At 44.3% G+C, this 26,540-nt stretch overlaps 1 protein-coding gene across 1 annotated transcript in view; it reads right to left on the minus strand.

Moving 5' to 3' along the window:
* The window catches only part of RNF43 (ring finger protein 43), a 53,008-nt gene extending 28,215 nt beyond the window's left edge, over positions 1-24,793 (minus strand). The window contains exon 1 of the mRNA XM_009644964.1: positions 24,557-24,793. Coding sequence (XP_009643259.1) covers positions 24,557-24,793 — 237 coding nt within the window. The remainder of the gene's footprint in view (positions 1-24,556) is intronic.
* Positions 24,794-26,540: the final 1,747 nt, after the last annotated feature.

Consider the following 26,540-nt stretch of genomic DNA (forward strand, 5'->3'; position numbering starts at 1 on the left):
CCCAGGCTCTCATGACATCCTGCTTCTGCACCTCTGCACAGAAGAGAAGATTCATGACAGGGCTGCAATCAAGTAGGGTTCAACTAGACTGGTTTTTCCCTGGAACAATGACCAACGGTGTCCAAAGAAAATCCTTCTGAGTTTGGCATGGTCTTACTGACTCTGAGGCAGAGCCCGAGCTGCAATCAACATTTCAAGGATCTCCATGTGAGACACCTCCATGTCACCCAACAGAGATATTAGAGTCCAGTCACAGAAGCTGCAGGGTAGGTCTTAGCCTACCAGAGCATGTACCAGGGATCCCCTAACCCTTTCTTTCCAGGGACTGTTCCTTTTCTGGCATTTTGTCCAATTACTCCCACTCCTAGGGCTGCACCCAAGAGCTTTACTGACCCTGGAGTGACCCCAAAATTCATCTGCCCCGTCCCAGCAGGGCTGTGCCACTGGCTGCCGTCCCCTGCTTCCATGACTTCCAGGCTCCATTTCCCTGGTCCTTCAAAACCCCTTTCATACCCCAGGACTGGGGATGAACATCAAGTTGATTATAAAACAATTTCTTTTGTTGATAGAAAATTCTTTGCAGGGCGTGAACAGCAGGAGAAAGAAAGGACTCCTCTGAACTGCGAGCTGGCTGGAAACCCCCGGAGGGCAAGAATCCGATCCCTCGTCTTTGAGGAGCACAGGCCTGTCTGTACAGGCTGCAGGAGCAGCCGGCCCAGGAGAGCTTTGTGTGTGCAAAGCCGACAATAACACACACCAGCCCTTTCCTTGCTAGCACAATGCGCGAGGTTCATTAACAGCCTGCAGCTTCTGCACCGTGCATGTAAAACAACTTCGTTCCTCCTGTTTGCACCCCTGGACAGACCTGGTCCTCCTCACCCCATTAAATCACCTTCTGCAGAGGCAAACCTCCTCCCCAGCATCTCCCAACCCACCTGCCTGGCGCAGCCTCCCCTGCCTCCCTCCCCGCCCCCATGCACCCTTCACCAGCCGGATCATCCACCCAAAAATAAATCCTTCCCTCCCACTGCTCAAAACCTACCTGTGCATTCTCATGGAGCTGCTGAGGAGGAAGAAATCCTCCATCCACTGACCACGAAACCTGGCCAGGGACACCCACCCACCTATTAAATACCAATACCCTACCAAATCCCTGTGCTGCTCACAGCAAGCACTGGATGCAGCGATTCTGCAGATGCAACTGAATAATCCCTGTCTAAATCCACGCTCATAAAAAAAAATCCTCAGGATCATAAAGCGCCACCATTTTGCAAGCTGGGCAGAACATGCAAGTAATTTGTTAATCAGTGCTGGGCTTGAGAAGCCAAGCTTCACAGGTTTCGTGTTTTTCAGCCCTACGAAGAAGCATTGTTCCTGTATTTTTCAGAACGGCCACTGCAATTTGCAGCCCTGCTCTGGATCAGCCCCATCTTCTTCCCATGAGGACCAAAGTCCTTCAAAGTGGGACCATACGCTTCAGTCAAACAAAAAATACAGACAAAAAACCATCAACAATGCAGAAATCTTTAAGAATGGGTTTGAAATTCCCCCTGAAGATCTCTACATCGTGAGTAATGGTAACACCGCTAGCCCACCAGCATCCCTTGAGGCACCCACGCTGCCCCAAGCAGTCCAGCTAGGGTCAGACCCATTCCAGCACCGTTGGCGTCCCACATCCAGGAAAACCCGTGGGTGTGCTGGTTGCCCCTAAATGTGTCTTCTTTCTCCCTCTACTCCCACCACAGAGCTTCGCTATTGGGTTTTGCAGTCTCTCGTGCAGTGCTACTAGCTAAAATGATAATATATATAAAAAATATATAAACTAATATGCTGCATCCAACCTGTTCTGCTGCTCACAATGCTCAGTACCAGCTTCTGAGCAAGGAGAAAGCAAAGCCAATAGACCTGGGGCAGGGGGAAGGAGCCGAAACCCCCCATTTCTGGACCCCAGCACTGCAACCGAACACGTGCTGAACGTCTGCAGTTCCCTTTACCCCCTTGTCACCTGGGGATTTCAGGTGGCAACATGGTCCTCATCACAGCTGGGCAAGATTTACCACAGCTGCTCTCTGGTTATTTCTGGTGGCAGCCCAGGGTTGGGGCTCAGCTCACCCCAGTAACCCTCCAGCCCACCAAGGCATCACAGACAGCCCCAGGGGAGGATTTTCCTGCAGGGCAGCCACAGCCTTTCCTGCCAATCCCATCCTTTCTGCAAGGAATTCTGTGCTTGTTCCAGCTCCCCTGCCGCAGCCCCTGCGGTGCTCTGGCAAAAGACGCCCTCTCAATTAGCGCAGCTTCAAGCTACCCTGGCTCCTGCCAGAAAGCCAAGGTAAGGAGGAGACCGCGATGGCCATCCCGCATCTCCCCATCACTGCAGAAACGCTCCTGCTTGTTTCTCACCCTCCTGGCTTCACTGTAAAGGCCGTCTGGTACCCCCACGGCCATTGCACGCCAGCAGCCCTGACATGCGGGCTGGTCCTTGCAGCTGGGCTGGTGGGAGGCAGAGGGGATTGGGCAGGGGACGGGAGGGTTGACAGTAAGGGAAGGTCTGCCGAAGGAAGCTCGGCTAACGTCTGATTAGGAATGTGACGGGAACGGAGAAGAAAGCATAGGGTGTGGAAAAATAGGGAGGAGAAAGATTGTTTTGGAGGAGAATAGGTCCAGAGCTCTGGGCAGTTTCATTAGAGGAATATTAAGTAAATGAGTCAGAGCTTGTGGTGCCTGAGGCTCGGGAAAGCTGCTGCTGGTGTGAAGGGATGGCAAGGGAAAATGAGGTTCGTGGCATGCTGTCTGCATATGAAATTCAACCATAACAAAACAAGAGGAAACATGTTGCCTGCCTAATACTTTTATTAACATTTGCAGAGATTAAGTACTGCAGACGTTCGATCAGTGCCTTCGTCTGTCCCCGACTCAAGCTTTGCCTTGCTCTGGGCTAGTGCCTTACGTGAGCGCTTCCCAACCCATTGCACTTTCAGAAGGCAATGCAGAGCACCCAGTGCTCCCCTCTCCAGCAGCACCCACCACACCACGCTGTTCTTTTAGAGCACAAAAGTGATTTTGTGTGTCGGGCTTTATGCACTCGTAGCTCGAGTCTGGATATAAAATTTGGCTTTTAATTCCTGCACTTAAAAAATGGGATATTGCAGTGACATCCACCGTGCAAGAATGCTATGCGTATCAATAAATGTGCATCTTATATGTGTGTATATATATGTACAAGTGTGTGTATATACCTGTAAAGACATATATGCAGTTATATACATCTCTGTGTGTGTATACATAAATATCTATCTTGCAAACACAAAATCCAAGCCTGAAGTTATGGTGGGTAAAACAAAATGCCTGCTTTTAAATTAGAATATCAATTTCATAGGCATCTGGGAAACTGAAGGTAAGGAAGCTAATCCAGAGGATGCTGTAACAGCAGAGACACAGGAACAATACAGAGATACACTAATATATATTTAGCTGTACGAAGGAGTTCCAAAGATCTGTAGGTTGAAATTCCATGCCTCTATGGGAAAAAAAAAAAGGTATTAAAGCTACCAACCAACCACCTATATCTGTGGTGATGCCAGAGGCCAGGAAAGGCTAAGGGAGGTTAGGAAGGTTACAAAAGTAGAAAAGCACCGTATTAATGGTGACTTCAAACATCGCTGTACAGATGATGTACTGAGTTCTGACTGAAAGTCAGCTCTAGGTATCCTTATTGGCTTCTTCATGGAGCAATTGGGAAGAACCTCCAAAGCAGATGCAATCCTGCATAGCACACAGGGTTCTTGGTTGAAGACAGATTATTTCTGTAATTGCGATCATTAAATATTCAAATTCCCCTATTTGTAGGAAAGGAAAATAAAAATAAATAAATAAATCAAAATCCTCAAAGCATAAAAAATTCCAAGAAAAAGTAAAGTAGTTAGAAAAACATTTTAGAAAATAAAGGAGGAGGTAAAATGTTTCTGGGTGATACAGAACTTGTTTAGAAATCTCCTGCTAGAGGCTCGGAGTAAACCTATGCCATGGAGCAAAGGACCCCAGCTGGACCCCAAAAGGCCAAACAGTGAACAATAAAGGAAAGGAAAATACCAGAAGGAAAAGGCAACCTTTGAAAAGTAGAACTTGCATCCAAACGATGAGAGCAGAAAAGACGGTAATCCTGGTGAGCTAAGGAGACTAGTCAAAGGAGAAAAACATGCTAGGGGCTCACATACAAACAATAAAGCCTTTTTCAACACATCAGGAGCAGGAAGCCTATTAGTGAGCTTCTGTGGCTAACAAATAACATAGGGAGTGAAAGATGCACTCCAAAAATATTTGCAAAAAAAAAAAAAGCTAAATTAATTGTTTGCATCATGGTTTGCTAGAGGAAGTCAGGAAGTTCCCATGCCGAGCGTTTCAGCATGTTGATAAATGACTTGGGAAAGGGTAAATTAATGAGGTGACAAAATTTGCAGACGAAACAATATTTTTTTTGATTTATCCAATCTCAAGCTGATTGTGAAGACTTGCATGAAGGATCTCGGGCTACTTGGCGTATGCTTTAATGAGCGAGAGGATGCCAAGAGCTCCTACCTCCTCCCATGGTCCTGGTCACACATTCCCCGCTGCTTACCCCGTCCTTGACTTCTCCATGAGCTCATTTAGCTTATGAAAACATCAGAAAATGAACCTAGGAAATAAAGTTGAGCATTTTCTGAAGTTTTAATGAGTTGGATGGGTTTGAGCAAGGGTCTCAAAAGGAGATGAGCGAGGGATGAGTTATGGTATGGAAAGTGGTGGGGAGAAGCAGTAATTGGGGAAGAAACAGAGAAGAGCAAGTCTTCTTCTTTTCAGCAGCAAGGAGCCATCAGTCAGGATCAGTCTCACCTCTGTGCCCAGCAAGATCACGGAGCAGATCCTCCTGGAAACTATGCTAAGGCACATGGAAATGAGGAAGTGCTTGGTGACAGCCAACATGGCTTCACTAAGGGCAAATCGGACCTGATAAATTTGGCGGCCTTCTATGATGGTTACAGCGTTGGTGGATAAGTGAAGAGCAACTGACATCATCTACCTGGACTTGTGCAGAGCAGTCGACACTGTCCCGCACGACATCTTAGTGTCTAAATTGGAGAGACATGACTTTGATGGATGGGCCACTCGGTGGATAAGGAATTGTTTGGATGGTCGCACTCAAAGAGTTGCAGTCAATGGCTCGATGTCCAAGTGGAGACCAGTGACAAGTGGCGTTCCTCAGCGGTCAGTATTGGGACTGGCGCCATTTGACATCTTTGTTGGTGACATGGGCAGTGGGATTGAGTGCACCCTCAGCAAGTTTGCTGACAACACCAAGCTGTGTGGTGTGATCGACACGCTGGAGGGACGGGATGCCATCCCAAGGGACCTTGACAGGCTTGAGAGGTGGGCCCGTATGAGCTTCGTGAAGTTCAACAAGGCCAAGTGCAGGGTCCTGCACATGGGTCAGGGCAATCCCAAGCACAAATACAGGCTGGGCAGAGAATGGATTGAGAGCAGCCCTGAGGAGAAGGACTTGGGATTGTTGGTTGATGAGAGTCTCAACATGATCCAGCAATGTGCACTTGCAGCCCAGAAAGCCAACCGTATCCTGGGCTGCATCAAAAGCAGCGTGGCCAGCAGGTTGAGGGAGGTGACTGCCCCTCTAAATCGCTCTCATGAGACCTCAGCTCTGGGGCCCCCAAGGTAAGAAGCATGTGGACCTGTTGGAGCGAGTCCAGAGGAGGCCACGAAGATGATCGGAGGGCTGGAGCCCCTCACCTATGAAGGTGGGCTGAGAGAGCTGGGGTTGTTCAGCCTAGAGAACAGATGGCTCCGGGGAGACCTTATAGCAGCCTTCCAGTACCTGAAGGGGGCCTACAAGAAAGCTGGAGAGGGACTTTTTACAAGGGCCTGTAGTGATAGAACAAGGGGCAATGTCTTTAAACTGAAGGAGGGGAGATTTACATTAGATATAAGGAAGAAATTCTTCACTCTGAGGGTGGTGAGACACTGGTACAGGTTGCCCAGAGAAGCTGTGGATGCCCCATCCCTGGAAGTGCTCAAGGCCCGGTTGGATGGGGCTTTGAGCAACCTGGTCTAGTGGACGGTGCCCCTGCCCATGGCAGGGGGGTTGGAATGAGATGATCTTTAAGGTCCCTTCCAACCCAAACCAATTCTATGATTCTATAACTGCGATAAAAGGACAGGTGAAATTTAGTATCAGTGAATACAAAGGGTTGTGCCTGGGAAACAACGATTCTAATTGTAAGGACAAAATGATAGGCTTTGAAATAGCTAATTAAACTCAGAGGAGATCCTGGAATCATTCTGGAACATTTTCTGAAAACACCACATTATTTTTGTTCACTACATATATATATATATATATATATTTATATATATATTTCTGCATTATCCAAAAAAGCAAACAAAGTTAGGAATGTATGGGAAAAGAGGACCAGGAAATCCTGTCTGTTGTACACTTATAGCCAAACAGTCCATCCAGTAATGGTCACCCTACCTCAAAATGGAAAAATTTAAAAAAGTACACAGGTAGAAAAAGTAGGAAGGTAGCAATAAGGTGTGGAATGGCTTGTGTATAAGAAGAGCCTAGGATGCTCCACCCAGAAGAGGACAGAGTCTTGTAAAATTGTGAACATTGTAAATAATACAAATATAGAATAATTATTCACTATTCTTCATAATACAAGGATGAAGGGGGCACCTCAAACCACTGCCAAGTAAACAAAAATAATTCTTTTCACTGGCCCAGAGTTACATTCCCTGATGAAAGATGCTGTGGAGGTGTAAGATTCAGAAAGCCATGCGGGCAAGATCCATCCTGGCTAACAATCTAAGTGTCCTTCTGTCTGTCATTTACAACCTGGGTGCCCCCAAAGGCACTGACTGCTGGGATTTGGCAGGATGTACCCACCTTGATCTTCTTCTCCTACTGGGCTTTTTCTCCTCGCTTCAAGCATCTACCACGTACACCTATGTATGTAGCCCATGTCCTGCTGAGCTGGTTGCCTCACCTCCCTTTAGAGACAAATCCCAAACCCACTGTGCCCTTATAATACATGGTCCCTTTGCCCTGCAATAGATACCTATGCTGTATTAGATCAGTTGACCCTAAGAAGTCCAAGTTCTTTCAGATGACTTTCCACAAAAGGGGTAGAACTTGTCTGCACACAAGACAGCCTTTTGGAGGGACGCAGTCTAGCAGTGTGGCCTGGATTCCCTGGAGAAATAAGCATTGTCGCAGATCTTATTTTTCACTTCTAAATAAAGACGCCTTTGACTTCATGTTCTGCAATAAATGTCAGGAAACTACTATTTTAAAACCAGGAAGGCAAGTCACTCTTCTACACAAAATTTTTTACCCTAAGGAGATGATGACAAAACAGCCAATTTATGACTGTTGGTACCCATGCTGCTCAGAGTACAGATGGAAGAGGTTCAACACGATCTCATACACTAATAAACAACATAGAAGAGCCTACACAGACTTAAACTCTTGACTCAGGCTTTCATAATTCCTTTAAATCTGGATCCAGGCTTTGATGTCAAATAATTAAACCAATCAGGCAGTTTAGCGAGGCTGGGGTTATCATTGGTATCTCTGGGGGGGACCCTGCAGCACAGTCGCTCTCCTGGTGTCCTCAGACTGGTTTAGCCCATTCTTGTTAACCACCCTTTTCAGCACATGTGCAAGGTCACTGGACACCCTGGAAGAGTGAAGATGCAATAAAATCATCCGTATTTGGCTGGTTCCAGACAGCGTTATGCCCGTATAAACTTTGACTGAATGCTGTCCAAGTCAGGCTGAAACGGTACGACCAGGCAGCAAGTAGAAAGAGAAAAGGCATTATCAATTTGACTTTTGTTCAGTTACCTGAATTTACAACCTTGGTTTCTCATTTGATCCTGAACTTCCAGTCAATAACGGGCGAAAGTACATTGCATTTGTCTGTTACTTGCAAGGTAGCCACCTCCTTGCTTCTTGATGAGATTGCATCGCAGTTACCCAAGTATGTTTTTATCAGGCAAGATCACCTCAGTGAGCTTTGAGGATGCAGAATAAAGCTGAACACTCGCTTAGCTCATTTTAAGAAGACATGTCACATCTGGCTTCAAGAGACAAAGTTGTTTCCTAGTTTATTTAATGTAGAACTTTAATTACTGCATTTTAGTCATAAATTCCTTTTTGTATTGAATCTTTTATATACTCATAGAATCACTGAATCGTTTGGGTTGGAAAAGACCTTTAAGCTCACCAAGCCCAACCGTTCTCCTAACACTGCCATCCCACCACTAAACCCTGGCCCAGGTGCTTAGGCACCTTGTCTGCTCAGCTTTTAAATACCGCCAGGGATGGGGACTCAACCCCTGCCCTGGGCAGCCCCTTCCAGTGCTTGACAGCCCTTTTGGGGAAGGAATTTTTCCCAATGTCCAACCTAAACCTGCCTTGGCACAACTTGAGGCCGTTTCCCATCAAACCTATTTCTTTTTCTATGTTGCTCTGCAGCAAGTCAGAACAGTGGCAAACACTGAGTTTATAACACCTGGATTGAAGTTTTGGGGGCCTAAACGTTTTCAGGGAAAGAACTTTGAAAACCTGAAAGAAACTCAATTCCCACCTCAGTGTTTGATGATGTCAAATTTCCAGGCATCTGGTAAGCATCTCTGTGCACACAGGTTGTGTCTTTGGGGAATGAGTTCAGAGAAATTAGTGCTTTTCTTCCATTTGATGCTCTGAGGAGCTTTTAATGAATTACCTGAGATGATAATATGATTGAGGGCTCTATGCACTGGTGTATGTGGGCTGTACACCAACATCTTGTCATAAATGAACAGAAGACCACAGGAAATTGGTCACTGGAGAAGGCAATTACTGAAATGAAGGGGAAATACACTGAGAGATGCTTATCTTGTTAAAACATGGTGGAAAACAAAGCAAAACAGTGTAACTAAGAGAAACCCAAGGATATCAGCTTCCAGGTGCAGCCTGGGTGGAAATGACAGGTATATTTTCCCTGCAAACATATCTGAAAGACAGTTGAATTCCTGAATTTACTTTGAGCTCTGGGAAAACACAACTGAGTATCAAAGTTTAAAGAAGAAAGAGAAATTACTTTGACACTCGGAGTTCTCCCCCCTGTGCCAGTGTTCACGGATGCCTTCTGTGCAGAAACCAGCACTGGACTTGACCAGTTCAACCAAACCATCTTTTTCCCTACTAGATGACATTTTTGTTTTAAAAACTGCCTGATTTCTATATTGCAAGTCTTCATCATTGTAGCTGTTATAGACAAAATGGCACAGAATCCTTCAAAGCTGGGCGAACACGTCACTCAGCTGGGCTTTGCATCAGCTGAGCTTAATAAAAAGAAGAACTCCTACAAAAACATTTGATAAACACAATCTTTCAGTCAGTTCTTCGTACCAGTATTTCCCATTTCTCAGTTGAAGAGACAAAAGGAAATTGGGTGGAGATGCACTTTCTTGCTGAACAATTCAGGTATCCATAACAGCCAGTCTGCACACACTTACATGGATGAGCCTCTACACAGTTAAGTGTCCACAGGTAGGGCATAAGGTGCGGAACAAATCCGAATGGCATTCAATACATACCTACATCGTTCTGTTTTCTTCACCCTGCTCTAATCACTTAAGTATAACCATTTAAATTGAACTGAAATTATGTGATTTAAGAACTCCCTATTTAAAAAGTCAATCAAATGGAGAAACTATTACTTACAGAATCACAGGATCGTTTGGGTTGGAAAAGACCTTTAAGGTCACCAAGCCCAACCGTTCCCCCAACCCTGCCATCCCACCACTAAACCCTGTCCCTAAGCACCTCATCTGCCCAGCTTTTAAATCCCCCCAGGGATGGGGACTCGACCCCTTCCCTGGGCAGCCCCTTCCACTGCTTGACAACCCTTTCATTGAAATAATTTTTCCTAATGTCCAACCTAAACCTCCCAACTTCAGACCATTTCCCCTCATCCTATCGCCTGTTACCAGGGAGAAGAGGCCAACCCCCACCTCACTACAGCCTCCTTTCAGGCAGCTGTAGAGGGCAATAAGGGCTCCCCTCAGCCTCCTCTTCTCCATGCTGAACACCCCCAGCTCCTTCACTTTCTGGCAGTCTTGCTGTAGATAACACAAAGTCCCGCACCATCATGAGTAATGACAAAAACAAGGCTTGCCACCAGCTCTGATGTCTTGGCCACATGGGAACAATTGACAATTTAGGATGTCCAGATACAGTCACAGATGCCGATATAATGCAAGGACACAGAGCTCAGAAAACGCTCCAGGGATGAGGGACTTGTACTCTTGAAACCACCGACTCTGAAAACAACCAAAGGTTGATGAAAGGACAGTATCATGATGAAATAACAAACATACACTGCCCGTGTGATATCATGGCCAAAAGGTCAAATGTGATCCTCTGAGTACAATTTAGACTGAGGAGATTGAAGATCCCAGGAATGGATGTCCAGATACAGTCACAGATGCCGATATAATGCAAGGACACAGAGCTCAGAAAACGCTCCAGGGATGAGGGACTTGTACTCTTGAAACCACCGACTCTGAAAACAACCAAAGGTTGATGAAAGGACAGTATCATGATGAAATAACAAACAAACATACACTGCCCGTGTGATATCATGGCCAAAAGGTCAAATGTGATCCTCTGAGTACAATTTAGACTGAGGAGATTGAAGATCCCAGGAATCGCCATACTGGATCAAAGGATATCCTTAACGTACACCCAAACTCTGAATGGGTTTGCGTGGCCAAGAGGCAGTCAGACTGTCACTAACCTCTGCAGACAATGTGATCTCGCCACCAGGCCACAGACAACCTATAATTCAACATAAAATCTTCCAAAACTTCCTTCAAACTTGTGCTAACATAAATACATCCCCAAAAAATCCCAAAAGGTCGCAAGTGTCAGTTAGCAGCTTTCACCCGGGTTCCACAGGGCTTTTCAGGTCCTACATAAACTTTAGGGAAACATGGGAATATTCACAAAACATCTACAGCTCTTCAGCCCATCTACTTAAATCCATGTCCATACAGATGCCTAACCAGAGTTTATAAGCTATTAAAAATCTCTCGAAGTTCTTAACATGGTCAACAGAGTTAAATAAACATAAGGAAGTTTGCCTTCATGGAAACATCAGGCTTCTCAATACTGGCATTCATCTTGTTTATTCAAAGCAGTATGTCCATCCATAAATACCACTGCTTTCATTTCACCTTTTTTTCCCCTCACTTCATAAATCGTGGCACAAGGGTCAGATTACTGCTGTGGAAGATGAAAAAAAGTTTACCATCATTAAGCAGTCATCTTTGAGACGCATGCTGTCGATATGTATGCATTCAATAAAGTAAGCATGGATATACTCTTTACTGTGGGCCTGCATCTTATCCCAACCACAAGACTTTGTGGAAGTGGAGAGAGCAGTTAATGTGAATTTGTACTCTACATCTCAAAACAGCCCAATTACAACCACGTTATCTTCTTTTCTTCTTCAAATGACAATCACATACATATTCAGAAGGTAACTCCAAGCAGCAATTCCCTCTCTGTCTCTCCCCACAAGTAAGTGGGGAGGGGTGTCCCAGGCATTTTTAGAGTAGTCTGTAAACCACAATCTGCCTAATTTGGCATCATTCCTGGAAGCATCTGCAATGGTATAGAGGTTACTGGGAACTCCACATGCCAGTTCTGCAGATGTCAAGAATGGAGACATCCTCTGGAGAGGCTATTGTACAACTTGACCGTTGATGGAATTTACTGATGGCCAACGGCACGAGCACTTAGGCAGTATTGTAACATCTCCTGATACAGCATGTTATGCAATTACCAGTATCACTGCACCTCTTTTATCTCCCAGTTCATGATACAAATGAATAGAGGCCACCCGACGGGTTTGGTTCTGTGCAGACAGGAAGGAGATGGTCTGCTTGCCATCAAATGTCTGAGGAGACATTCCACTTTGTCCACAAAGATCTGGGCCTTGCTGGGGGGAAAAGAAAGGCTATTTTCTGGCTCCAGTGGAACTTAGATATGACCTCAGGAAAGCATCTAAGAAACCTTATCTGGAAGGGGCAATAAAGACACTGGATGTTAGACATTTAGCAGTGGGTCTTTCTTGCCCTCTGGCAGAACTTCTTGCTACCAGGGAACCCACATTTAAGAGCACTGTTAGAACAATAAACAAGCTGCCACAAGCTCATGTTATCACCCTGGCTGGATGGTGAGGACCCTGCTTAACATCCCATGCTGGGATAGAGGTCAACACTCTTTTACCAAAGCTCTATATAGAATTTTAGGACCACAGGGTCAAAGAAAATAGTAAATCCCTCAGATGGACAAAAATAGTTGCTCAGGTATCTGCACTGATGTAAGCTATACGTTACCGCTGATTAGTCCCAGTGAACAACCCAGAAGCACTGAAACAGAGGTCTACGTAGGGACAAGAGGGCTAAGATCAGACAGGCTTCTTCTAATAATGACTATTATCTCACATCAAAATCTAGAGGTAGGAGTTCAGAGGATGGACTGGAGCAAATGTCTTGACTTCTGAGCAAGTCAATCTAGGAGGATGGGCAAGCTTCTCTGATAAGTCTGGCTTTGGTGTTTCCTCAGCCTGTCCCAGCCGGACTGAAGTCTGCAGGTTCACCACTAATGCATCTTGCCTTACCTTGCCGTAGGCTTTCAGGGGAAGAAGGATGAGACAGATCTCAATTAATCCTACAGACTACAGAACCATTTACCAGGAATCCAAGAACAGGCTGGCCTATAGGCAATGGAGCCAGTACTTGTTGGCATATGAGGAAGTCAATTTTGCAAAACCCCTAGCTTCTGCAAACCATCCCCTCAGACATTATCCCACATTTCTCATTCATAGTCTGCCAGATAAAACGGCTTTCTACCACTGATATATTCAGCATTCCTGTCACTGCCTTCCCACCAGGTATGCTGGATTCCCTGGCTCCATGGATTCCGACAGAAAGGACGGGACCTCAGAATATCTTGTTTGACATTACCTGAACATGAAGACCTTAAGATGCAAATGGTATGGTTGGAAAGGGTTTTCTGACTTATTTCTGACTTAACACATCAACTGGTCTTCATGGTGCCCAAATACCTGATGTTCTCAGGTTACTGTGATTCACTTCCTAGGCAAGGAGACAGGTATATATGCCAACAGACCTGTAAAAAAATATATATTCTCTAACATGTAGAGAGGCTCTTATTTCAATGACAGGAATATCTGATTGTTATTGAGATATGGTTATTACAGAGAGAAGCGAAATCCCAAGAGCAGGTACTGTACCCCAAACACTCTGGTAGGTGTCAAAGATGCAGGCTCCGTTGCCTACAATGTACGATAAACACTGGAAACATGAGGAGTGATGGGTGCACTCAGAATTAGTAAGCAGTCTCCTGCCACAACAGTGTCTTGTGACAGAGATCCTTGAAAAGGTCAGCAAGCTCCAAAATTGAATCCTATACATCTGATTCTTGCTCCCTAGCACTGACTGGGTGCTGTGGCGTTGGCCCCAGCCTGCCGCCTGGTCTGTGCCCAAAATGGGGGAAGAGGGACGAGGACAGAAATGGCAGAAACAAGTGGAAGGAGTAAGATCGCTTGGTTATATCCTAAGATCTGGTGCACAGGAGCAGGATGTTGCAAGGTGAACTCGAAGGTTTTAGATGTACTGAACTGCTAACAGTTTTGTCACAGGCTCTAGAATTCAGCGTTGGAGAGGAATGGTATCGCTGATAAATGCACCTGATATTGGGGTCTTTCTGCCAGTACCAAAGATAGGATTCCTAAACAAAATAAGCAGCACATGACTTCTTCCATGAATTAAAGACATGGTGCATCCTACTAGTCTACACCCCTGAAGTCTACATCCTTGAAGAAAGTCTACCATAAAGACATTTACCTCTTTAGGAAGACTAGACTGCTAAAGGTACAATGGATGTACCAAGTCAGGAGTCACAAGAGACGTGCCTAGTGTTGCCTACGGGGCCATTCTTGCTATTCCTGAAGGCTAATTTAGAGTTGGAGCAACTCTCCTACGAGGAAAGGCTGAGGGAGCTGGGCTTGTTTAGCCTGGAGAAGAGAAGGCTGAGCGGGGATCTCATCAACATGTACAAATATCTTAAGGGTGGATGTCACGAGGGCAGAGCCAGACTCTTCTCAGTGGTGTCCAGCGCCAGGACAAGGAGCAATGGGCACAAACTGAAGCACAAGAGGTTTCAGTTGAACGTGAGGAAGAACTTCTTGACTTTGAGGGTGACCGAGCCCTGGCACAGGCTGTCTGGGGGGGCTATGGAGTCTCTGTCTCTGGAGATATTCAACCCCTGCCTGGATGCTGTCCTGTGCACCCTGCTCTGGGTGAGCCTGCTTGAGCAGGGGGGTTGGACTGGGTGATCTCCAGAGGGCCCTTCCAACCCCTGCCAGTCTGGGATTCTGGGATTCAGTGATTCTTTTGGTCCTTTTGAACCTGGCTACTGCTAGCTGCTTCATGTGATGTCCCATTGTTTTCATACTGAAAGTGAGCAACAGACTCAGTAGATCTTTTTCATATCACCCTTTGGCTGCCTCTTTTCCAGCCAGAAGAGTATCAGTCCAGCTAGCTGTTCCTTGTATGAAACACATCTTTTTCTTATACCCATGTTCTTCTCCAAACATCTTCCAGTATCGCTACATCTTTTTTAGAGGTGTGGGGAATGGAACTTCACACAGCATTCAACATGTGGATGAATCCTGGTCTACAAGAGCTTAAAGATACTCTGTTTTATTCTGTCTTTTTTTCATTCCTAACATTCTCTTTGCCTTCATCCCAACCACCAAGTACTAAGCCAACATTTGCATGGAACAACCTATTATAATCACAAGATACGGTTTCTAAGTGGTAATGGACAAATCCCAGCACCTTAATGTAAAAAAAATTACTGATTTTCCAGGTGTCTCTTTCCAGTATTTAGTTTTGTAAGGTTCTTCTGCAACGCTTCTTAGCTGATCCTTGTCTTCATTACTTCAAATTAATTAATGCATTGGAAAGCTCTAAATGTCACCAAGTGCTCAACTTCCATGTGCTTATAAACATACATGACAGCATGGCTATCAGCACACACACATGCAGAACTACTGTCCTCAGCCCCTTCCACTGTGAAAGTCTACCAGTTATTCCTACCATCTGCTTCTTACCTTCTAGTAATTATTTATCCAGGAGCCTCCTTCTTATTCCATGCCTTAGTTTCCTTAGAAGTCTTTGCTGAGGGACTTGGGCATTTTGGAAATTCAGCTGGGCCTACCCAACTGATTGAGTTTGTTGACTCCTTCAATCCACTTACTACACTCTGCATTAGAGTTTCTACCAACTTACTCCATACAGATTTTACAGCTCACTGGTCTGGGCTTTTGTGGATGACTTGGAGCCCACAGAAAAACTACCATCACATCAGCCACCTTCCAGGGACTTTAAACAAGAGTTCATACACATAGTTAATAGTTCAGCGATTCCATCCTCCACAACTCTTGGGTGAATAACATCCAATGCTGGCAACTGATAATGTTAATTTTGTCTATTTACATCACCATCTTACCTACAGACATTTCAGCTTGAGACAAATGAAAGCACAAAAAGAATTGCATTCATTTTTCCACTATCGGTTTAGCTGCCCTAAGTGCATGTTTCATAATTAAATTTTGCACAGGTCCCACAGACTGTCAGGCAAGCTTTCTGCTTCTGATGTGACTGAAGAGAATCTATTAATAGCTAATTATCATTTGCAAGCTGTTTCTGGTTTCCTCTTTTCACTGTGTTTTTAGCTTGTTCCTCTTTTTCTCATTTTATCAAAATTTTTGCTTTTTCAGGATGCTTTCGTATCATTTCTTACCCTTACGTTTAGGTATGCTGGTATCCTTTTATCATTTTTCAAGTATTTCTTGAGAGGTACATTTGATCTTAACCCCTGCTGCGGTGTCCTTAAATACCTTCATGCCAACTGCAAGGATGTAACTCTCAGTTGCCCTCTCAGCTTCTTTTTAGCAAGCTTATTTGATCTCACGTAACTCCCCTTTCTGAATTAGAACACAATTGTGGATGACTTTTTGGCGTCTCTCAACATCTTTGCAGGAACAAAATACATTATTGTCACTGTTACAGAGCAGCTTTTCAAAAGCAAGGTTTTGAATGAGGTCCTGGGAAAGGCCAAGGCCAGCATTGCTTCTCCCCTTCCTGGTCTCCTGTCTAGCAGCTCCTTGAAATGTAGTGGATGTAGTTGAAGCTTCCCATAACCGCTGCATTTCCTGGCCCTTGATCCCCCTCAGCCCACAGAAGTTACAGTCCACTTGAAGGCTCTGGAACGTCATGTGACCCAAAACGTTCCACTCGGGTGTCTTCAGCAAGAGAAAGCTACGGCTGGTTTTCTCAGGGAAGAAAAGTCTCTGTTTCATGGAGAAAGCAACCATGAAAGAGGCAGTCGGCAATGGAGCACGAAGACACGGGCTGGCACCAACTCAGGCCACAACTAGGTGCAACTGTCAGAAATAGCACGTGGTGATTTCTCAACCAAGAACCTACACAAATTGTTTCCATGACCTTTTCAAACATTGGGCTTACAGAACCTGCCTGTTGTACAATTACATGGGATTCATCCATCACCCAAACAAATCAGGTATCTGCATCTCTCATGGAGGCACCTACTTTGTACAAAGTTTACAAATATCAGCTTTTTGTACAGCCATCCTCCTCTTCAGAGACAAAACAGATGTCAGAGGTACTCTGAAGGAGACAACAGAAAGACCAGATGATCACAGAGAAGAATGGAGGAGGGCAAAGTGTTGGAGGCAAATTATGCCAGGCAACAGCCTAAACCATTTTGTGCACCAGTAGTGACCAAGATGACCACATATAGAAAAATAACAAGAATAAACATTGTTCTGAGAAAAAGTAAGATGAAAATGGAAGGGGAAAAGATGAAAGAAAGAAACTTTGGAGAACACATGAGTAGAAAAAAAATGGCTGAGGGGAACTATATGACCTGGGGTGTCTTTAAGTTTATATGAATGAGACCAGATGAAATAGAGGGTAATGGGGAGGACAGAGACAGGAGTTTTGTGGCCCTAGGGAAACGTTTAGACAAAAGCCTCCAGCATTGACATTCAGGGACATACGTACACCCACAGCATGGCTGCAAAGGAGGACTACCACTCAGGTAAGACATTTATGGAATGAAACAGTAAGTGAAGTGCAGCATGACAAGTGGAAGAGGGGGAACTCTTTCTTCTCTCTTCAGGATCTTGAAGGTTCCACTTATTTTGGAATAAAACTGTCTGAGTAAATAAGAGTTATTAAGACCATTTTGCAAGTAACATCATTCAAGACTGAAGCAATTACAGATATACATACACCAGCTCTCTCACTACTTTAAAACATAGTCAGCATGGGGCTTCTGAAGCTGTATTCCTGTGCTGGATGGTGGTCTAAAGAGACTAACTTCCTAGGCATTAACTTCCAACTCAAAGTCACAGGGATTACCACAGTGCACTCTGTTATTTGACTTCCACATCCTTAAAGATGTTTCCTATATTTAAACAATCCAAAAGCAATATTGACATTTTACCCAAGATCCTGCACAAAACTCAACTAACAGAAGAACCAACGTTCTCCATTCACTACCTACAAAATCTTCTCAAGTTGTCTCTTCTGTTCTACCCCGTGTCAACCTCCCCAAATCCTTTTTCAGCCACTGTCTTCACTGCACCTGCTCTGCTCTATCCCTGGGCTTTTTGGCCTTTGTAAGGAAAACTGCTACGGGTCTGTCATAGGACTGGAGCGCTATTCATTTTTCCTATCTGGATCCGATTCAATTCCAATGCCTTTCTCCCCGAGTTTCTGCAGAGTATGTATCCTTTCCACAGCAATGCACCAGCAGTCTTGAGCAAATCCACCTTGCTGAACAAAGGCACCACGGAACAACAGCTGCAGGAGTGCTTTAGAAGTAGGAAGCCTAAATTCTATTCTTTCATGTAATTTTGAACTAGAATTCACACACCTTTTGTCAAAACAATAGCAAATTTAATCCCCCAACATGTCGTAACTGAACTTGGTAAAAAACTTATAACTTGTTTCATAGAATTTATGGCCAGAGGAATTAATTCAGCTACCTAGTCACAATTCCTGTACATGACAATCCTTTTCTGCCACTGTCCTGATACTGAGCACAGTAATATGCATTAGATTAACCCATTTTATGACTGGAGGCCAAATTACTGAGATGGAGAACAAAAGAGAGATCAAAGGGCCACTAATGCCCTTAACTAGCCCCTTTAGGGTTAGGGAAGTGACGAGATGAGAACACATCCGTTGATCTAGGTAGATGATTCATGTCTCAAGCTGCAGAGGAAGAGGATACACACCCAAATTTTCAGATAATTTGAACGGGGTGGCTGCAGGGGGGAAGAGAGTCTTCCACTTCAATCCAGTGATCTGTTCCGTCTTGTGCACGGGAGTAACCCACACAAGTTAAGCATATTCAAAACAATATTCTCTCTAATACCTTTCAACACTGACCTATATGTTTTAGCGCCTTGTTTTGAGGTAACTTTGATGCTCCTAAAAAAAAGGTGAAAAGGTCCCAAGACAACTCTTGGCCAACTCCCACCTGACCCGTGCTGGCAGCAAGCTGGAAGCTCCGAAGCATGAGATGTGATTACGATTCCTTAATGCAGACTGAAATTGTTATGGGCAAGTGAAAGGCAGTACAATGCTTCCTGTTCTTTACAGCTGATGAAATAAGGGAAAAATAAACAGATATTAAAAAAAAATAAGTCACAGAACTCAGAGACAGAAGAGACCATGATGCCACTCATGCCTGCTTTACACCCCATCCTCCTGTCTATAGCTAATCTCAAGACCTAGAAGGGAAGCCTGAAAGGGTGATAAAATATGAGTGTGATACATACCCCTGTACTGACATTCGGCTTACAACTCTGCTTTGTTTGCAAACCAAAATTTCATATATTTGACGCTCGGCAATCCCTGCAGCACAGATTTTTATGATATTGTAGATAGACAGACCTGAAGATCGAACTATTTGCACATTTGCCACTGCACTTACTTGTTACTTTCCCCCTTTTAGGTTAAAACTTGTTTTCAGACTAAGGAAGACTTTGGGGGGAAGTTCACAGAAAGCTTTTAGGTATGTTTGAGAGCTCTATGCATGGAAAGATACAGAGATATAATACATAAAAACGCATGTCAATTTTTGTCCAAAATAAAGTCTAATACAGTAGAGTTCTCTTTGATCATACAAAGTTTGTGACGTTTGCACTACTTTGGCAATTCTGAAAGTTTTCATTTAAAAATAATGAATTCACAGGCAATTCAGAATAGCCTTCCAGAGTCTGTACGAAATGCCTCCCAAACCTTTAGTGTTATGGAGGCACAGAACAAAAAGCAGTTTCTCTAATGGTTCAGAACTATTTCATCCACAAATCCAGCCTGGCTACAGACAACAGGAACGACTGAGGCCTGTTCCCCTTCTCCTGTAATCTCACCTTTCTGCCAGCTTATCTTTGGGAAATGTCCACTTGCTCCTTGGATATATTCCAGGATGGGTGTGCGCGGCCAGAAGTCCTCTGTTGACTGTCGCTCACTCCAGATTTAACCTTCTGACCATGTTTTTTTGCTCTGCTGCAGTTGGGGTTGTTCCTCCTATTTATGCCTGTCCCATGTAATTACTTGGACCTCCAGATCCGTGACCTTTCAGTACTGAAAATCTTCAATTCAGGATGGATCTATGCCTATGTGTGTCATAAATAATTCTACTGGGACAACAACCAGCACCGCACGGTGCACTGGGGAACTGGAATATTTATGTTTAAAGTCCTTCAAACTCCTTTGTAAACACAGAACAGTTTCCCGCCCTGCGTTTTCTGGATCAGAAAAGGAGAAGACACACCATGCAAAGCTCCAGCTCAGTCTCTGCCCCCAGGAGAGGGATGGAAGTTCAGAATCAGCTTCTAAGCTCAGCTTTTCCTAGCAGCTAATTCTAGCTGAGACTCCCTACTCCGTGCCTGCATTTTAATGGCTCACTTTTCAGATACACTTAGATCCTATACTAATACCATGCTAATCCACACTGTGGGTTATACTACGTACAATGCCAATCCTATAATATGCTATATGTCCAATTTTAAAAGCTCTGTTTGGCCCAAATGGTTTCTTGAACACTGCCAATGTATTTGTCACCACTGCCTTTCTGATTCAATGCTTTGTATGTTCCCAAGACTGCTTTTACTTTCCTGAGTAATACCTGTCACATTTAAATGTTTTTTTTTTTTAAGATGTAAGAGCCATTCTCACTGTTTCACTTCAGTGCAATTTCCCATTCTAAAGGTCATTGCCAGAGTTCCACTTTTTGGTACTTAGGCAATGAATGTTATGATGTTGCAGTCCATACAAATGCCTCGATCACTGTTCGCTTTTGAGTCAGTTCTTGCACATTACTTAACACTAAGTCAAGAAAAGCCTTCTGTGTACTTTAGTACTGGCTGTTCCAAGAGGCAGAAATTGCTTCTTTGAACTTACTCTTATTGTGCTATCTGACCAGTTTATTCACAGGTAATTTAAGTCTCCATTATCATTTGGTTAGACTTTCCCACTTCTTTGATCTCTGTCAACATTGGGCACTCAACATCCTTTCGTTGATCCAGGAGCTGGTAGTATGGAAGTATACTTTCTTATGGGGGGGAGGGGGGAGGCCTCTATAAGCAGTTAAGTAGGTGATTATAATTCTCCAATAGCACTATGCATTGCAACACTGGAAACACTCTCGTTTTCAGAATGATCGTGTTGGGTTCACTGCAGCAATTCCAAGGGTTAATTACCATTGCCATTAGGAACATGCACCACGCTTCTTTTCTCAGCATGTCTGATTTTCAGCCTCTGAATTGTACACAACACCTAAGAAATTATGATTCCGGATCCTCCTCTAATTCTCACTCATTCCACCTTAAACAGAAGACTGACTTCAAATAATGCATTTCTTTCTGGGGAGAGAAAATAGGATTATCCTTGCTTTTGGGGTTCAGAGCCTTTAGAGAGCTTGGTTTGTGTTCTCAAGGTTTTTTTTCTTGCAGTCATATGTTAAAACAATGTGCTCAGTGGGTAAATAAAAATTGACTTTCTCCTACAATAACCTCACTATGTAACTGCTAAGATCATACGGAAATGAAACCAAGTATTGTTGAGACCTGCAATAAAATAACGCATGTTGGGAAAATTTATTATACTTTTGCCTGCTAAATAAGAAGATTGTTCCACTGTTCCACATAACCACATGGGGTTTGTATGTGTAGGCATGTAAGGTGATTGGTGATTGATGATTGCTTTGCCTTTGCTATAGTAAATACAGTAGTTTGAGTTTACCTCTTTTTAAATATCATTGTTCGGGGCTTTTCAGAAGTCCAGGCTACTGCAGTAAGCTCGACAGAGATCTAAACTTCCATCCATTTGGAAATTGCAAACTAGCCCACGATACTGCTTCTCCTGTGTTAAGCAACAGTTAATGCTTAGAGCACGTGCTTTCTGAACAAGCTTGAGCTCTGAGCAAGCTTGAGGATGATTTCTGTAAGAAGTCTAAGGTGTTGGTTTTTTGACCTATAAAGTCTTAAGTGGCTCTGCCTACTTGAGAAATTCCTCTCCCTTTGAATCATGCTGCATCGTGCCGAGTGCCAGAAGTAACACTGCCTGGGTTAAGCTGAAAGGGGCGGATAGCAGCTGCCTGGCATCTACCCGCTCACCCACCACTGTTCAGCGACCTGTGAAACTGAAAATCCAGAGATTTCCCAGAACCTGCCACGGGGGCAAGGGGTGTGAGGAGGAATTCAACATTAGTTTATTATAGGTAAAGAAGATATTTTTCAAGTTAGCTTCTAAGAACATTAACACACGATGATCGAAGTCCGTTCCTGTAGATGATCCTAGAGAATATGGCAGGGAGAAATGAAACCAAGAAAATGTCTGGCAGAAGTACATTCGGTGAGGCTCCATAACTTACGTGCAGGATTTTCTGTATTAAATTAAGAATGTATTTCCAAAAATATATTGGCCAGAACGCTGTGAAGATAATTATAAGTTGAAGAGAACTTTACTTGACTATAGGGCTAACTCTGCGCAACTTATCCTTAAGCAATCTTATTATACCACTGAACTAAGAGAGCATTGCTTTGAAAACAGGACCGGGCAATACGCTCTTCTCTTCCAGGCTAAGTTCTGCAGTTTGTGTTCTCCTGCAATGGGCATGAGGGCTCACTGCTTGTTACAGGGTCTGACATAACCAAGAGGACCTATCCAAAAATGGTGTAAAAACCAGACTTCTTAATTCATTAACTGCAGAGATAATCACGTTATGTACCTAAACTACCTATAAAGAACCAATTGTGCAGGTATGTGAGAACAGGCTTAAGTTTATTTAAATAAGAGTTCCAATGACATCAAAGTTAAGCACGTGACCTAATGTTTTTGCAAGATTGGGATGTTGACAACCACATGTTAAATGAGATGTCCCAATAAAGCCTAGTTTGGGTGTATTTAACATCCAACTATCTACATGCGAACTCAAACCAGTTCCTCCCGTTCATTTCTTACTTATTTTGTACCCTAACAGTTACGGCTCTGTTTCCCATTTTGTCTTTCCAGAGGCAGGAACCCACTGCAGGATCAGGACCCAAACAATTTTAAATGGCATTTTATATTCCAAGTTTCAATGTGGGGTGGCAGAATTAGAAACTACACTGTACGAGGGGTCATAGGCACACTTGACTAAGCTTTCCCAGAGCACAGTGCCTGGCACTGGGCAAACATCCTGCTGCAGAAGGCACAGCCTGACCCCCCGATACCAACAGCGCCATCTGAAACCAGACACAGATGATTTTCCGCACGGGATTCAGTGGGATACAGGACAGGAACGATCACCTGCACACACACAGTGGAGGAATCAAGGCTTAAAAACATAGCCAGTGCAGGTCAGTGTCTGTGTACACAAACTCAACAGATTAGATTAGTGTCTCTCCCAGCATCTCCATTTTGAGGATGATTTTAAAAGTCCATTTGTAAATCCAACACTATTCACGGCTTAGTATTCAAAACGTCTCACTCATGCTGCTGTGATGGCAGGCCATACAAACCCCCCACTTTGTATCACTGCACTTGGTTAACAACACCCACAGCGGTTATCATCCCCTCATTTCGAAAAGGTCCACGCTCTATACTTTGTGCTCAGTTGCAACACCACTGTAGTTTTTAAAGGAATAAATATTGACTTTCCTGGACATTGCCTCACGACAGAGCAGGACCTTGAGTACATTTGTCTAAGATTTTTTTTTAGCCTGGTAATACAATTTTATAGCATAGCTTTCGTTCTTAGTTCAAAAGGCGTGGAAAAACAGGCTTTATGAATGCCACAAATTGCCCATTTTCGTTTTCAGACAGGTGACCATGTTCTAAAGCTGGCTCTACTCTATTTCTTTTAAGACCACACAAAATTTATTACATTAATTTAAATTTCCAAGCTACAAATTTAATTAAGATTACAACATACCACATTTGGAAAGTCAAGACTGGAAAAAGCCATGCAAGAATTAAGATTTAATATTAACGCAGGCTATTTTGTCATTTTGTGTTTTCAGGAATAAAGCACACGACTTGCCAAAAGCAAAATTACGACAGAAAAGAGAGAGTACATGCCAGGTCTCAAGAAACTGAACTCAAACCTCAGTGTATGCAGGAGATGGGTCTGTTCACCGAATAGCTCGGCTCTGTCTCTTAGCAGCATCTGCACCTCATGGCGAGATGTTCAGGTGCTCTCTCCTTAGGAGAGGTCAGAAACCAGCATTAATTCCAATTCTAAAACTGCACAGTAGTCACACCACAGGAACCACCGTATGGGTAAAATTCAACTCTCAAGTACAGGCAATACACAAGCAACAGCAAGCAGGGTCAATAATTCTGGTGGGCAAGGTCTGGATGTAACAGAACTCCAGCCATCAGCAGAAGCGTGTAGAAAAGCTTATGGATTTCACCAAAAAAAAAATAAAAATTGTGTTTTCTGTCAGATGTTTAGTGTCCCTACATGTGACTCGACACACTCAGCTTTAAAACATCAATTAAGATACGCAATAATCTTCAAGGGATCAACCGACCACATCCAAAATTCAACATTAACACAAGCAGCTACAGATCGTGACCAAACGAAGAATCAACCATTTGCACAATCCCTCCTGCCTCAAAACAGCATGCAGGGCTGGGGAGCAAGAACACAAAGGAACAAAAACACACAGGTGGACAGCTCACATAAAAAACGCCTCGTTGCTTTGGCTGTAAATCCGCAGTCAGGAAATAAAACCAAATGCATTGTGCTGGGAGCTGGGGCAGCAAGGAGAGAAAAGGGGGGAAGGCACAGGGGGGAAGGTGGGGCAGATGGAGGTGGATAAAACAAAGCTGCTCTTACCTGGAGCAGTTTTCCTTCGGCTGGAGTCACCTCCGCAACATTTGCAAACTCCCCTTCCAGTATGATCGGCTCCACTTTTAGGGGGATCACCCGAATGATGGCTTTCTGCGCCGCCGACCTCTCCGACTCAACCGCCGCCGCCAGCACCAGCCTTGTATTGCTAAGTCCTGCCTGCAGGGTCGCCATGAGCAGCCAAGGCCAGAGGACAGCCAGCTGCAGCTGGGGGCCAGCACTCATGCTACCAGCTGCAGCAGCGGGCTCCGGCCACACATACCGCTCAGGAACGCGTCCTCACCCTGCGGCGGGCTCCGGCTGTCAGCAAAGCTCGTCGGATTTCCAAGCGTGCGGTCCCAGCGACAGAGAGGCGGGAGAGAGAGGAGAGAGGGGCTTGGGCACCGCCAGTGCTGCTTACTGGACAACTTCTCCGTTTCTCGCCATCACCGTTTCTCTTCCTTGGTGCCACGTGCTCAAAGGCCACTGGGAGCTCAAAGGCATATTTTAAACAAACAAACTAAAAAAAAAAATCCTGAATTATGAGTCCCTCCTCCAGCAGATAAATCCGGAAAGATCAGAGAAACAGGTTGCAAGCAATCAGTTCAGGTATACAGGAACAGCAGGGAGCATTAGGAACTCGTCGGTCCCAGAGAGATGAGGCACGGGGAGATCTCCCCACAGATGTGGTGTTCTCGTGTCTCCTGCCCAAGAGTTAGGAAGATCCACAGATTCAAAACATCCATCTCAGATAGCCTTGAGAGACACCTCACCTTCCTGTCAGCATTTCCCACAACATAAGCTCAAGCTCTTCACCTTGAACGTTATCTGCAGTTATCGGTATCCTCAGAAATTATGCAGGAGGTATTCCTTGAATTTATGGTGAAAAGAAAGTTTGCTTCTGTACCCTTCTCTTCCAAATCAAGTTGATCCCTTCCATCCTTCTTGTGCCAGAAGTGCTTCATTCAAGTTTGGAGATCAATTTCACTTTTCTCCTAGCAATCCACATTCAGAGGCTGACGCTGGGTGCAGTTCTCGAGGATAATTAACAAAGCACGGAGCTTCTCTTCATAGTTTCAAGTTCCCAGGAAATAAGAAGGCCCCAAAACACTTTAGAAGTTTAGATACCAAGCCAAACAGGTACCGAGCAGAAAGTTACAGCAGATCTGGTTTCTCTCGCACTGTGCACGCCTGCGTTCCAGTATGACCACTTCCAAGCATGCATTAAGAAGATCCCGACTAAAGGCCCCACAAAATAAAATATAAAGTTCCATGGTCTACCCAAAGGTCACATGAAACGCATTGAGGAGTCTTCATAACTGGGAGAATTTAGACAGAGAATATGTTCAGTTAAAACTAAAGTTACTGTGAACACAGAGCTATGAAGAGAAAAAGTGATTTAAAAAAAATTTAATCTGCAAACCTGTTAGGTGCCTGCTGGAGTCCGCAGGGGCCGGGACAAATGGAAATGTTGCTGTAAATCCTAGGCAAAAGTTATTTCCAGTAGCTTAAGAAAACCGTGTGCATCTCACGATGTTCAGTTTTGGTCTTTTTTAAAAAAAAAAAAGTTAAAAGTTTTGTATTTATAATAAAAAAAAACCACATCAAAAAAAGGAGAAAGAACTCTTGCACACATGCAGCAGGCAGGTAGGTGTGAGTGGAGCTCCACAGCCAGAGAGAGAATAATCCAGCAAGATCAAAGGGAGAAAATTACTGCAGACAGAAAGCTCCTGGGGCAGGCATGGCTGAAAGCAAAGTGTCCGCATGTAATCTACAGACCTGAGAAAGAACCCGAAAACACTTCGGAAAAACTCCTTTAAAATACCAAAGTCTCTCCTCTCGCTACAGCAAACGCAATTACCGGCTCTAAAGGCGGGGAGCACGAAGGAAAATAAAACCTGGAACATCAGCAGCGACCCGGCAGCGAAGCCCGGCAGGCTGCCTGACCATTATCGGCTCGGCAAACCCCTCCAGCAGCCGCCGGACAGCCCCG

This window comes from Egretta garzetta, unplaced genomic scaffold, assembly GCF_000687185.1.
Source record: "Egretta garzetta isolate BGI_Z169 unplaced genomic scaffold, ASM68718v1 scaffold108, whole genome shotgun sequence".
Taxonomy (NCBI): domain Eukaryota; kingdom Metazoa; phylum Chordata; class Aves; order Pelecaniformes; family Ardeidae; genus Egretta; species Egretta garzetta.